Source organism: Neovison vison, chromosome 10 (assembly GCF_020171115.1).
Source record: "Neovison vison isolate M4711 chromosome 10, ASM_NN_V1, whole genome shotgun sequence".
Taxonomy (NCBI): Eukaryota; Metazoa; Chordata; class Mammalia; order Carnivora; family Mustelidae; genus Neogale; species Neogale vison.
The window spans coordinates 65,612,680-65,627,401 of NC_058100.1; the positions used below are offsets into that span (position 1 = coordinate 65,612,680).

The following is a 14,722-nucleotide window of genomic DNA, read 5'->3' on the forward strand; positions in this document are numbered from 1 at the left end:
AGCCCAATGCAGACCTTGATCCCAGGAACCTGAACTCATGACCTGAACTGAAATCAGGCACTTCACCAACTGAGGTGACCCTGTCCACCATTCTTCATAGTGGGATGCTGAGCACTGCTCAGCTTCTCAAACCATAGAGTTGAATTGTAATCCATCACCTCATTTCTTAGTCTACAAAAATTGTATACTTTTATCACAGCCACTGCTAAAAGCCCAGTTTTGCAAAGATTTGTTGTCACCAAGAGGGACCTCCTGAAAAAAAAAGGAAAAGAACTTTACTGCAATCTAATGTAGCCAAGGCCTATTGGGAGCCAGTGGTTGCACAGTATCTGAGAAATACCCAGAATTGTTGTTCCACCAAAAATGTAAAATAGCCCATGGGTCTCCTCTGAGATCCTGGAGGTTCCCAGGGCACATCAGCTGATGGTTTGGGAAATGCAGCACTCCACTAATCTTTGTCTGTAAAGTGGAATTGTCTATTTATATTTACTATAGTTGTTGACATATTCATGATTAGATCTATCATCTTATTTGATTTTTATCTGTCCTTCCTTTCCTATGTTCCTTATGCTCTTCTCTTTTGCCTTCATTTTGAGTATGAGAAAAGATTTTATTTATTTATTTACAGAGCGAGAGCTAGCGAGCAAGAGAGAGAGAGAGCGTGAGTAAGCAGGAGGAGGGGCACAGTGAGAGGGAGAGAGAGAGAGACAATCTCAAGCAGACTCTGTGCTGAGTAGCACCTGAATTCATCTGAAATCAGGAGTTGGACACTCAACCACCTGAGCCACCCAGGAGTCCCTATTGTTATTTCTTCTTATTAGATTATTTGTTACACACTCTTTTATAGCTCCTTTAAAGATGACATGCATTTTTACCATGTTAATGTGCAATGAACAATTATCATTTCCCAGCATGCAAGAAACATAGAAAATGCTCACTCCATTTACTTCTTTCCTTCTTTTGTTCTATTATGTTTATTTTTTTAGATTCTACATATATTTTATGCTCTCATTAGCCATATTCAGTGTACACCCTGCCTGCTGCTTGCTGGGCTACAACCATTTGCTACTAAGCTGGACTCTAATGGTAATGGATTCCATCAGCAGGCTCAGCTAAGATTTTGAAAATCTGTAGAAATATGTGGTTGCCCACACAAGGGCTTCCAAAGACATCCATGCCCTAATCTCTGAAGCTTGCAAATGTTACCTCACAAAAGTCCTTAAAAGAGGGAGGTGAAGGATCCAAGACAGATGAAGGAGATTTAAAGACATTCTAGTGCTGGCTTTGAAGGTAGAGAAAGAGAGTCATGAGCCAAAGTATGCAGGGAGACTCTGGAAGAGAAAGAGCTGGGAAACCTAATCTCCCTTGGAGCCTCTAGAAGAAACACAGTCCTACAGACCCATTTGAGAATTTGATCTCTGGAACTGTAAGAGAATAAATGTCCATTGCTATAAGCCATTTAGTTTGTGGTATTTGTTAGAGTAGCAATAAGAAACTAATACAAGAGATATTAATGTATAATTTTAGAAACTGGATTCCTAGAGAACAGAATTTGAACCTTCTTCTTACTGTGAGGGTCTTCTTCTTACTGTGAGGTAGAAGTAAAAATGTAAATTGGGATAATAGCTGAAATAGAAAGAAACATATGAGCCTTCACTAGAGAAAGACTGATCTGGTTTCCTTTTCCTCCTTCATTGCCAATTCCTCAAATTCTAGGAAGTATATTAATATGAATTCCATATACTCAACACCTACCATAGTTCATTAAAAAAACTCTTCATAGCTTTAGGATATATTAAATACAATAGTTGAATAATATTTAAAGTATATAATGTGATGAAATTGACACTGTGTGCAGCATGAAACCATTACCACAATCAAGATAACAAACATTTCCATCACTCCAACAGTTTTCTCATTTTACTTTATAATCCATCTGTCACTCTACCTCCTTCTCTAGGCCATCTCTTGCCTGCTTCTTCTTATTTCAGATTGATTTGATCTTTTAGAATTTCATATAAACCAACTCACTTGGTTCATACTTTTCCCCCCATTTCGTTGGTCTAGCTTTTATACAGAATGATTATTTTTGAGATTCACTCAGCTTGTTGCATATATCATATATAACAAGTATTTGTTCTTTTGCTGGGTGATAATCCCTTGTACAGATATACTTAAATTTGATTTGCCTAATTGGCTGTTGAATGCCACTTAGATTATTTCTAGTTGTTGGCTAGTAGAAATAAAGCCATTTTAAAAATCCATGCCCAAGTCTCTGTGTGATCAGATGCTTTAATTTCCTTTGAGTCAGTACCAAGAGTAAAATGCTCAGTCAGAGCACACATTTGCATTTACCTTTAAAAAATCTTTTTATTATATTATTTAGTCACCGTACAGTACTTTATTGGTTTTTGACGTAGTGTTCCAAGATTCACTGTTTGTATATAATACCCAGTGCTCCATGTAATTCGTGCCCTCCTTAATATCTATCACTGGGCCAACCCATCCCCTCACCCCATCACCTCTAAAACCCTCAGTTTGTTTCTCGGAGTCCACAGTCTCTCATGGTTTATCTCCCCCTCCATATGGACCATATCTTCTTTATCCATTCATCTGTTGAAGGACATCTTGTCTCTTTCCACAGTTTGGCTGTTGTGGACATTGCTGCTATGAACATTACAGTACCTATGGCCCTTCTTTTCATTACACCTGTATCTTTGGGGTAAACAACTCAGTAATGTAATTGCTGGGTCTTAGGGTAGGTCTATTTTTAATTTTTTGAGGAACCTCCAAACTATTTTCCAAAGTGGCTGCACCAACTTGCACTCCTACCAAGAGTGTTAGAGGGTTCCCCTTTCTGTATATCCTCTCCAACATTTGTTGTTTCTTGCCTTGTTAATTTTTGCCATTCTAACTGGTGTAAGGTAGTATTTCAAGGTAGTTTTGATTTGAATTTCCCTGATGGCTAATGATGATGAACATTTTTTCATGTGTCTGTTAGCCATTTGCATGTCTTCATTGGAGAGCCTTAAAGAACTGGAGAATCAACAAAAATTAAGCCTAGTCCATGCAGGAGAAGGGAAATAATTAAGATTAGAGCAGAGATCAATGAATTAGGTATCAGACATTTAGTAGAACACATCAACAAAACTAGAAGCTGGTTCTTTGAAAGAATTAATAAGATAGATAAACCACTGGCCAGACAAATCCAAAAGAAAAGGGAAAGGACCCGAATTAATAAAATTATGAATGAAAGGGGAGAGATCACCACTAACAGCAAGGAAGTAGAAACAATCATCAGAAATCATTATCAGCAAGTATGGCCAATAAGTTAAGCAACCTAGAAGAAAGGGGTGCATTTTGGAAGCCTATAAACTTCCAAGACTGAAACAAGAAGAAATTGACAACCTGAATAGACTAGAAATGGAATTGAAGCAGTGATCAAAAACCTCCCAAAAAATAAGAGTCCAGGACCTAATGGATTCATGGGGAAATTTTACAAGGAAACATTCAAAGAAAAAATAGTACCTATTCTCTTGAAGCTGTTTCAAAAAATAGAAACAGAAGGAAAACTTCCAGACTCTATGAAGCCAAAATTACCTTGATCCCCAAACCAGGCAAAGACTTCATCAAAAAGGAGAATTTCAGACCAATATCCCTGATGAATATGGATGCTAAGATTCTCAACAAGATCCTAACTAATAAGATCCAAGAGTACATTAAAAAATTATTCACCATGACCAGATGGGATTGATCCTTGGGGTGCAAGTTTGGTTCTACATATGCAAATGGGTCAATGTGATATAATACATTAATAAAAGAAAGAACAAGAACCATAAGATACTCTCAATAGATGCTGAAAAAGCATTTGACAAAGTACAATGGTATCTTCATTGATGAAAACTCTTGATGAAAACTCTTCACAGGGTAGGGATAGAGGGTACATACCTCAATATCATAAAAGCCATCTATGAAAAACCCACAGCAAATATCATTCTCAATGGGGAAAAACTGAGAGCTTTTCCGTTAAGGACAGCAACACAGCAGCACTATCCACTCTCACCACTGCAATTCAGTATAGTACTTGAAGTCCTAGCCTCAGCAATCAGGTAACAAAGAGAAATAAAAGTCATCTGAATCAACAAAGAAGTCAAACTCTCACTCTTTGCAGATGATATGATATTTTATGTGGGAAACCCAAAAGACTCCGGTCTAAAACTGTCACAACTCATATAGAAATTCAGTGAAGAGTCAGAATATAAAATCGGTGTACAGAAATCATTTGCATTTCTACACACCAACAACAAGACAGAAGAAAGAGAAATTAAGGAGTCGATCCCATTTACCATTGCACCCCAAACCATCAGATACCTAGGAATAAACCTAACCAGAGAGGTAAAGAATCTGTACTCAGGAAACTATAAAGTACTCATGAAAGAAATGGATGAAGACATGAAGAGAATGGAAAAACATTCCATGCTCATGGATTGGAAGAACAAATATTGTGAAAATGTCTATACTACCTAGAGCAGTCTACACATTTAATGCAATCCCTATCAAGATACCATCAACTTTTTTCAAAGAAATGGAACAAATAATCCTAAAATTTATATGGAAGCAGAAGAGACCTTGAATTGCCAGAGGAATGTTGAAAAGGAAACCGAAGTCGGTGGCATCACAATTCCAGACTTCAAGCTCTATTACAAAGCTATCATCATCAAGACAGTATGGTACTGGCACAAAAACAGACACATAGGTCAATGGAACAGAATAGAGAGCCCAGAAATGGACCCTCAACTCTATGGTCAACTAATCTTTGACAAAGCAGAAAAGAATGTCCAATGGAAAAAAGACAGCCTCTTCAACAAATGGTGTTGGCAAAATAGGACAGCCACATGCAGAAGAATGAAACTGGACCATTTCTTTACACCACACACAACAATAGACTCAACATGGATGAAAGACCTCAATGTGAGAGAGGAATCCATCAAAATCCTTGAGGAGAACACAGGCAGCCACCTCTTTGACCTCAGCCACGGCAACTTCTTCCTAGAGACATCACCAAAGGCAAGGGAAGCAAGGGCAAAAATGAACTATTGGGGCATCATCAAGATCAAAAGGTTTGCACAGCAAAGGAAACAGGCAACAAAACCAAAAGACAACTGACAGAATGGGAGAAGATATTTGCAAATGACATATCAGACAAAGGGCTAGTATCCAAAATCTGTAAGGACTTATCAAACTCAACACCCAAAGAACAAATACTCCAATCAAGAAATGGGCAGAAGACAGGAACTGACATTTCTGCAAAGAAGACATCCAGATGGCCAACAGACACGAGACAAAGTGCTCAACATCACTCGACATCAGGGAAATACAAATCAAAACCACATTGACATACCACCTCACACCAGTCAGAATGGCTAAAATTAACCTGTCTGGAAATGACATAAGGATGGTGAGGATGTGAAGAAAGGGGAACCCTCCTACACTGTTGGTGGGAATGCAAGCTGGTGCAACCACTCTGGAAAGCAGCATGGAGGTGCCTCAAAATGTTGAAAATAGAACGGCCCTATGACCTAGCAATTGCACTACTGGGAATTTACCCTAAAGATACAAATGTAGTGATCCAAAGGGGCACGTGCACCCGAATGTTTATAGCAGCAATGTCCACAATAGCCAAACTATGGAAAGAACCTAGATGTCCATCAAGAGATGAATGGATAAAGAAGATGTGGTATAGATACACAATGGAATACTATGCAGCCATCAAAAGAAATGAAATCTTGCCATTTGCGACAACATGGATGGAACTAGAGCGTATCATGCTTAGCAAAATAAGTCAAGCGGAGAAAGACAACTATCATATGATCTCCCTGATATGAGGAAGTGGTGATGCAACAAGGGGGCTTAAGTGGGTAGGAGAAGAATCCATGAAACAAGATGGGATAGGGAGGGAGACAAACCATAAGTGACTCTTAATCTCACGAAACAAACTGTGGGTTGCTGGGGGGGGGTTGGGAGAAGGGGGGTAGGGTTATGGACATTGGGGAGGGTATGTGCTTTTGGGTAAATTGGAAGGGGAGGTGAACCATGAGAGACTATGGACTCTGAAAAACAATCTGAGGGGTTTGAAGTGGCGGGGGGGTGGGAGGTTGGGGTACCAGGTGGTGGGTATTATAGAGGGCACAGCTTGCATGGAGCACTGGGTGTGGTGAAAAAATAATGAATACTGTTTTTCTGAAAATAAATAAATTGGAACAACAACAACAAAAAAAGATACAAATGCAGTGATCCGAAGGGGCACGTTCATTTGAATGTTTATAGCAGCAACGTCTGCATTAGCCAAACTATGGAAAGAGCCTAGATGTCCATCAACAGATGAATGGAAAATAAACATTTTAAATGCTTTGCTAATCAGGAAGACCCAAAGCTGGCAGGTCCCAAAGCACTACTTATTTACCGATCAGTGGGAAAGTGATTCTTTAAATGTAGACCTTCAGCCTTTAAACAGGATCACCCATATTCTCTACCTGCAAACTGCATCAGATGGGAGTACCACCAGGTTCTGCAAAGGACCACTTTGGCACTGTCTGTCCTTATTGGCACACAGAGCTGGTGTGGATAAGTACAACCATGAATGAGGCCCGGATTGTCAGGTATTGTCATTTAATGCCAGATAATATGTAAAAATATGTACAAAGAAGGAGTTGCCAAGAGCACAACCTTGAATTTCACTTCTCTAGGCCATCTTGAGTGCCTGTTGCTAAAAGTGAGATGAAGGGTCAACAAAACATTTCTTAGAAGGAACAAAAGCAATACAAATGCCTGCCTTGAAATTTCTTTAGTTATTTCCATCGCATCAAATCTAAAGTAAAATATAGCCATCAACATGTGCTTTTTGCTCAGCACACACATCTATCCAATAGAAATACAACATGAGCTCCATGCCCATTAGGGAGCTCGATGTGGGGCTGAACTCACAACCCTGAGATCAAGACCTGAGCCCAGATCATGAATCGGCCACTCCACCCACTAAGCCACGCAGGTGCCCCAAAATACAACTTATAATAGAGATGGTATAACAGGGTGTTTTCTTTGGCATTTGTTTTTAGTGCTTGAAGATGGTCTCTGTAAAGTCTGGGCCCCACTGATTCTTCCCACTGTCTCCCTCCTTCTCTTGTCACTGTCCCACACTCCTTAACCCAGCTGGAAGGGCCATCAGAGGACCACCAGCTGGGACACAGCAAGGCACATCTAGAACCCAGCTTCCATTCTCCCAGTAGGTAATTCTGTGTGCCTTACTTTTATAAGAAAGTCACATTCCCAAGCCAAAATGACTGTACCAATAGAAATAGGGAGGTTCTCACCCAGATATTCTGATCTAGATGGGACATAGGGCAATATGCACTGACCTGCAGGACCAGCAAGTTCGCAGCGAGGGGCAGGGCCGCTCCAAATCCCGTTCCCTTCATCGTCACTTGTGCAGTGGAGGGTGCTCTCCCCAATGAGGCTGAAGTTCATCCCTCTTGCTGGGTTGTTGTCACATGTGTAATTTATTTCCTTTCCATAGGGAAAGTCTCCCTGAGAAGGTCCAGTGTGCTGCCCATTAAGGATAGAGGGAGGACTTGGACAAAAGATACCTGGAAAAAACCCAAGTGCTATAAGTTACATGAAAATGTTGATATTTTAATCTGAGTTGATTCCTCAATTACGGGATGCTGTGACTGTGTTGCCCAGTAAATAATTAACTTTCAAGGAGAGTATGAACCACAAAGTAAGTATATAAGGTCTCTGTTGAGATGCTTCTAAATAAAATGACACTGAAATCAAAGCCCAGAAGGGACTTAGTCATCCTGAACTCCTGGGAGAGTGAAGACTTCTGAATGACTGAGAGCTCTTTCTTTTAAAATAGACAAAAATCTTCTTAACCCCATTGAGAAGAAAATCACCCATTTAATAAGAAAATTATCTAGTAATTCAACTGGACTTTTTGAGGACCTACTCTTTATAAAATACTATTTTAAGTTCAAAGTAGAGAAAATGCTTTTTGACATCAAGGATCTTCACACCAGAGAAATCTTTCAAAATATATTATACATTTACTATTTGTCTATCACTGTCTATCACTATCTAATCTTTTCTTGATATACTCAAAACCGAAACAGATGGTTATAGTAATGCCATCACAATGAGTGAACATCTCAGTGTTCCTATGCCGGATCCAGAATATGCAGCAGTGTCATGGTTTTTGAGATATTTATTGGTTTTAACAAGGTGTTCTTTTTTTTTTCCATTGAAGAAACGCACATTTCTTCTTTTGAATGTAACTATCTGGAAATACGCCTTCCCCTTCCTGGTTTGATCTATATTTGGGAAGAGGATACCGCAGCTTGAAAGAATTATGAATAATCAAAAGGTGGAATGTTTATACTCTAGTAAGTGTATCTGGGTTCATGGAAGTATTTTTTCTTTCTTTCCCTCGTGCTTCTTAACTACATTCCATGAAAGTTAAGATTTTCAAACAGTTGACCTCCAGATATGAAGGATGTAATTATGGAGTTTCATTACATAAATCAATACAAAATTTCCAAACATTTTAGAGCAAAATATTCCTTTGAAAACCCTCTATTATAAACAGGTATTTTTCAACAGCTATGATCAGAAGATGAAGCAGCATCCTGTTTGTTTCATGAAGAAATACATGGGCAGACTGAATATATTAGTAGTGTCTCTGTATTTAACACATTATATCTGTCCCCTTAAAAACAAGTATAAACAACAGGAAAGCAAGGCCCAAGTCTGTCTCATTTACAGGTGTATTCCCAATGTCTAATTTAGCGCATTACCCTATTTTTTTCATAATAACAGTTGGTATTACTTGAAGTAGTCTCTGTGTTTGCTTGTCATTATTTTTAAAGATTTAGTTATTTCACGGTGAAGGGGGAGAGAGAAAGGGCAAAAACAGGAAAGGCAGAGGAAGAAGGAAAGTGATTGAAGCTGACTGAGCTCAGCTCTGAGCCTGATGTGGGGCTTGATCCCATGACCAATTGAGACCAGAACCAAAACCAAGACTCTGACTCTCAACTGACCTTGCTATCCAGGCACCCCTGTTTGTTATTTTTTGGTCTTTCCCTCTACACCATAGTATAAACAACATGAAAGCAGGGTGCTAGTCAGTTTTGTTTATAGGTGTATTCCCCGTGTCCAGAAGGCTGGGTGGCACCGACCAGATGCTCAAAAAAGTTTGTAGAAAGAATAAGCCTAGGAATGAATGCTGATCGAGGCAAGGATACAAAAACTATCGTTTCGACAGGAAACATACTTCAGTCTCTAAATCCCCCTCCTCCTATGAAGATTTCTCTCCATTTGTAGCACACATTATGCTTAAACACACTTACAGGATGATCCCCCAACCATGTGATGCTCAGATTTATTTCCCCCAGAAAGAGCCCTTGCAGCAAAGAACGATGTTGATCCAAAGTGAAGATCAACAAAGGGACAAATATTAGGTAATTTTATAGGCAAGACACATTAAAGGAACAAACCAGCAAAGAAAACCAAGAGGGAGGTGCCGACCTGAACAGGTATTCCTTGTACTCACGTTCACACACGGGAGCACTGTCATTCCAAAGGCTTTCCATTTCAACCAAAACGCAGTAACTAGCAGAACTGCCCTTCAGGTGGAACCTGAGGAACGAAAACACCAGTGATGGGGTGAGCGCACCGTTTCTCTCTCCCCTTCCGCTGAAGTACAGTTTGTGCCTTAGATAAATGCCAGGTGAAAAAGCCAGGTGAAAAGCTCATCAGCTTTCTCAGCTGCCAGAGGCTCTGAAATCAAAACATTTGCAAGATTGCGGTTACCTGTGAGGACAGAGCCGTGACAACAGTCTCTGGTTGTCAACCATCAGGGGGTCATCTGTCCATCCTGCCCCTCTGACAGTTCCCTGTCTGTCTCTGTCAGCAACTCTGTTCTCTAGGGCATAACACAGCACTCTCCTCTCCTGATACTCAGGAGGAAGACAACTCCCAATTCAAGTTGGTAAATCAGAGAAGGTGAGGAAAGACAGCAGAGGCTGCTGTTTTGGACCTACATGTTCAGAACGTTCCAGAACGACACCTCTGGCATATCCCCACTATTGATGAGTTAATGCAAATTATCTGGGAAAGGATGGAAAAGGTGAGAAGAGAGGGTTCTTTGGAGAGCAGGGGCTGCCTGGATTGCCTCCAGGGCTTTGTTGGAACAGATATTTGCTGCCTGCCAAGGGATCCTCGGAATAGATGGAGGACAGCTGCTCTATCGTCCATGCTTTTTACCCGGCAGTGCTGTTGGAACATAACACCAAGGTCATTAAGATTCCCGTAGAGAGTTCACGACATAACTGCAAACATGAGCGTAGGTCTTCATACTCCTGTGATACAGCCTAACACTAATTAGCTGACATAAAACTAGATGGAAAACTATTCCTATTGATGTTTTGTTCCTATTCCAAATTCCACTATTGGCTGGTTTAAATATTTCTTGGAACAATCCCTGCATATTACTTGTAAATAGCTTTCTTTGACATCCCAATCGTTTCATAAACAACCACTATAGAATATTTATCCTTTCATGCCTACAAGTTACTTTTCATTCATACATGTAATGTTTCACCTAAATATCCAAGATTTCTTGTTACTCTTCTGCTCTTTGTTGCATTTACTGGTTTTCCTTTTCAAGCACCTGTGGTGCTTGGTTCCATCTGGTTCCCACCATACTTCCCAATCACTGTTTCAGGTATCAGTCCTTTCTGGTACTTCTTTGCCCTTAGGCAGCTTGCTCTTTGGGTAGACCCCCATTGGCCCCGGTGTCAGCATAGTAGCATTGATTTCTGTGTCCCCCATCTCTCTGCCAGGTCATACTCACCCCTCATCACAAACAAAGGACACTTTTGCCCCAAGCTGGAAATTCAGTGGTAAGAGCACACGGCCATTAGGGAGTTGGTCCCGGAAGTCTGCACATGATTTCACTAGCATAACAACAGCAACAACAAGAACAACAACAACAAAAAAACAGATGTAAGATGGTCATGTGAGGACGGAAAAGACTGATCTGCAAGGAGATGACAGTGTAGGCACCTGTACATCTTGGGGCTGCTGGGCTCCAGTCTCCCTGGGGCGTACAGCGCAGAGACGCTGCCCCTCGGAGATCATAGCCGGGCTCGCAGCTGTAGGACACTTCCTGCCCCGGGGAGAAATGGGCCTGGTTTTCTGCACTGTGCATTCCGTGCAGAATTTCTGGAGGCAGCTGACATACTGTGGAAAGAACAGGTGCGAAGGACCAGTCAGTGAGGGATAAACATCTTTTACTACATTCTAAACCTTCTGACGAGTCCCAGGCTGATCATTAAAGGGGAGCTCGGATGTAACAGAGGGAATCAAGTGATGCTCCTGCCCCCTCCTTTTACCGTTATGTAAAATCAGACAATGAAGGGACATGCCCAAAGGCCTCACACCTAGTGAGAGGCCCATCACTGGAGCTGAGTTCTTCCTGGCACAAGGTCAAATGCATGACCAGGACCCTGAGGGTGCTTTCTCCAGTGCTGGCCAGTCTACATGGAATTACTAGCCCTGTCATAAAGAAGAGCTGTGAAGGTTAGATGAGATAAGGCATTTAAAGTGCTTATTGCACAGCTGAGTAGAAAGTGCACCTCAGCCTTCAGGATATTGGAGAAATATTGGAGCTTGTATTTTGCTCTGAGGATGCTCGATATGAGAGTCCCAAAAGTCTCCTTCCTTGGTTGATGGAGCTCCTGCTTTCAAAGTGAAGGCAAAAATGCACACGCACACACCCACCCACACACACACACACACTTTCATAATTCATGCTTCATCTGCACACATTGTTCCCCGCATACATCCTTCTCCCAGAATGAGCACTGACCTCCTGATCCCCTGCAACACATGCCCTTTGTCGGTCCCTTGAAAGCCTCGGTCAGACTCACCTCGAGAGCAGCTCGGCAACTCTGGCCCCCATTTGTTTTGGGCTTGGCATTGCACTCTGGAGGGTCCTTTCATGACAAACCCGGGCTCGCAGATAAACCTCACGATTTCATGTAAGGAAAATAAGGTCTTGTTCTCAGACACCCTCACTGCGTTGTCAATGTGTGGAGGTGTGCACTTATTAGGTATGATGCACTGAGGCGGAGGGCCGCTCCATACGCCAACGTGATTGTCTTTGCTGGTGCAATATATCGATGGGTTGCCCACAAGCTCAAACTGCTTTTTTTTCCCTCTCTGTCCGGGATAGCAGCGATAGGTCACCACGCTTCCATAGGGAAAATCTTCTCCGTAGAGGTTAACGACATTTCCGTTGTCAATGGCTGGGGGTGGCCCACAAAGAATCGCTGGGAAAAGAGATGGCATCTTAAATAATAGTGGATCAAATAGCTCATCAGAAATGTAAGGAGCAGAACCAGTTTTGCATTTGTTATTGATTTTAAATCTTTGTTAACATGGAGATACATGTCTACAAGATTGTGATTTTGGTGGGCATAATAGCATGCCTTCTGCCTTTCCTGCTTATACTGTTTCCTATGAGCATATGCATTTTTTTAAAATAAACTTCCTTTCATTTTAGATAGCTCTTTGATATATTATCACACCATAGTGTACACCGGTTTCCCGTACTCTTTTCCGTTTGCCTTCTTCATTTCCATTTTGTTATTAGCCCAGGAGAGCGGAAAAAAAAAAAATAAAAAGACCCTGGGGCACCTGGGTGGCTCAGTGGGTTAAAGCATCTGCCTTCGGCTCAGGTCATGATTCCAGGGTCCTGGTATCCAGCCCTTCATTGGGCTCTTTTCTCAGCAGGGAGCCTGCTTCTCCCTCTCTCTCTCTGCCTGCCTCTCTGCCTACTTGTGATCTCTGTCTGTCAAGTAAATAAATACTATCCTAAGAAAAAAATAATTAAAAAGAAAACAATAAAAAGACCCTTGCTGAAAGAAAAATAGAAGGGGAGAGAAACAACACTGATACACCAGTGTAGGAAGTAGAATTCAAAATACTTGCAAAAGTATAAGAAAATTACATCAAAGTGTAGCCTAATATAATGTGAAACGTTTTGCAACTGTAAATGATATGAATGGAAATAGAAATTACCAATATTCATTCAAGAAAATTAAAAAGCTGAAATGGATAAGGAAATTTGTCAGAATAGAGAAATATTTTACATCAATGTTCTATCAAGTTACTTTCAGGTAATACACACTTCCAAATGTAATTTCAAATGTTTCATGAGGTGTAAATGATAGAAAATTTACCAACTCATTTTTTCAAGCTGAAGTTTGTTATCACAACAAGATACCCCTGTAGACATGATCATATGTTAGTCCAAATAACATCCTGAATACATTTGAAAATGTAGTCATCAACATAGTACATTATATTACTGTAATACTATATAACTAGAACTATGTAATTTTATCCAAAATTCCAAAACACATGAAATTAAATATAACATTTCTTAGGGTTCCTGGGTGGCCTAGCCATGTAAGTGTCCAATTCTTGGTTTCCACTTGGGTCATGATCTCTGCGAGCTCTTAGGATTGATTGAGCCTGGCAGAGAGTTGTGCTCTGTGCTCAGTTGGGAGTCTTTTTGAGGATTCTCCCTCTACCCCTCCCCGTCCACCTCAACTGGCTGGCTCTCTCTCTCTTTAAAAAATCAATTAATCAATCTTTACAAAAGTACATAAAAATAAAAATTCCTAAGCAGGCTTCTCCTTCTGGCAAGGCGAATCTTAATTAATTCAAATAAAAAAATCAGCCTGCTTCTAGTTCCTGCCCCCATGAAAGACTATCGATGCTGGATAAGTGATAAAATGTTTCTGTGAACGTATCAGAAATCTAATGAACTAGGGCCGCATTACTGGACCATGATGTGATAGGAGACAAAATCCAGGTGGGAGTCAAGCATATAGCCTGCTTTTCTGCTGGAAGGTGAGCTGAATCAGGAGGCGGCATCTGAGTAGGGAGTATACCTATGATCCTCTCATGGAGTCAAGGGAAAAAAATGGAGTCCAGGTCTTGCCCTGTGGAAGCCCTGTGGAACACCTTTGAATGAGTCCTGGGACCTCAAAGCCATGGGCCCTGCGACTCAAGATTACTGCAGTTCTGCAAGTACTGTAGGCGGCCCAGAAAAATAACAAAATAACAGTGTCTGAGCTGAATGAAAGTGGTGCCAGATTGCTCATGTCCCCAGGTTTCTGAAGAAATACCAACAAAGATCCTTTCAGAAGAAGGTTCGTCATCTAAGACCTTGAATTCATTTCTACAGAAGGGTTTTCAAATGTAATTCCTGACATACAGTCAAGAATCACCAGGTACTCAAAGAGAGAAAACCCCATGAAGAAGAGGCAGCAGACTCACTGACAATAGAAATGGAACCATTAGGACCCCAGATACTGGAGTTCTTACTCACAGATTGAAAATATTTATGTTTGTCTCTTTGAGGACAATGTTAATGAAACCTAAACTTTTGCTAAGGACTCGAAATCATTAAAAACAATGGGGCAAATTTTGAAAGGAACCCAATCCATGTTTTTATCATTATAAAATACAGTAGCTGAAATTAAGAAGCTGATAGAATTAACAGCAGGTCAGACACAGTTTAACAAAAATCAATGAATTGGAATCTAGGACAGAAAGAAGTCTCCAGAATAAAATACAGAGAGACAAGAGAATCAGA

At 40.7% G+C, this 14,722-nt stretch overlaps 1 protein-coding gene across 1 annotated transcript in view; it reads right to left on the reverse strand.

The window, feature by feature from the left end:
• Nucleotides 1-14,722, reverse strand: part of LOC122918733 (complement receptor type 2-like) — a 173,475-nt gene that overhangs the window by 92,050 nt on the left and 66,703 nt on the right. Inside the window, exons 23-27 of the mRNA XM_044267508.1 lie at nt 11,985-12,386; nt 11,119-11,295; nt 10,907-11,009; nt 9,605-9,690; nt 7,416-7,643 (exon numbers count right to left, since the gene is read on the reverse strand). Of these exons, the coding sequence (XP_044123443.1) occupies nt 7,416-7,643; nt 9,605-9,690; nt 10,907-11,009; nt 11,119-11,295; nt 11,985-12,386 (996 nt within the window). The remainder of the gene's footprint in view (nt 1-7,415; nt 7,644-9,604; nt 9,691-10,906; nt 11,010-11,118; nt 11,296-11,984; nt 12,387-14,722) is intronic.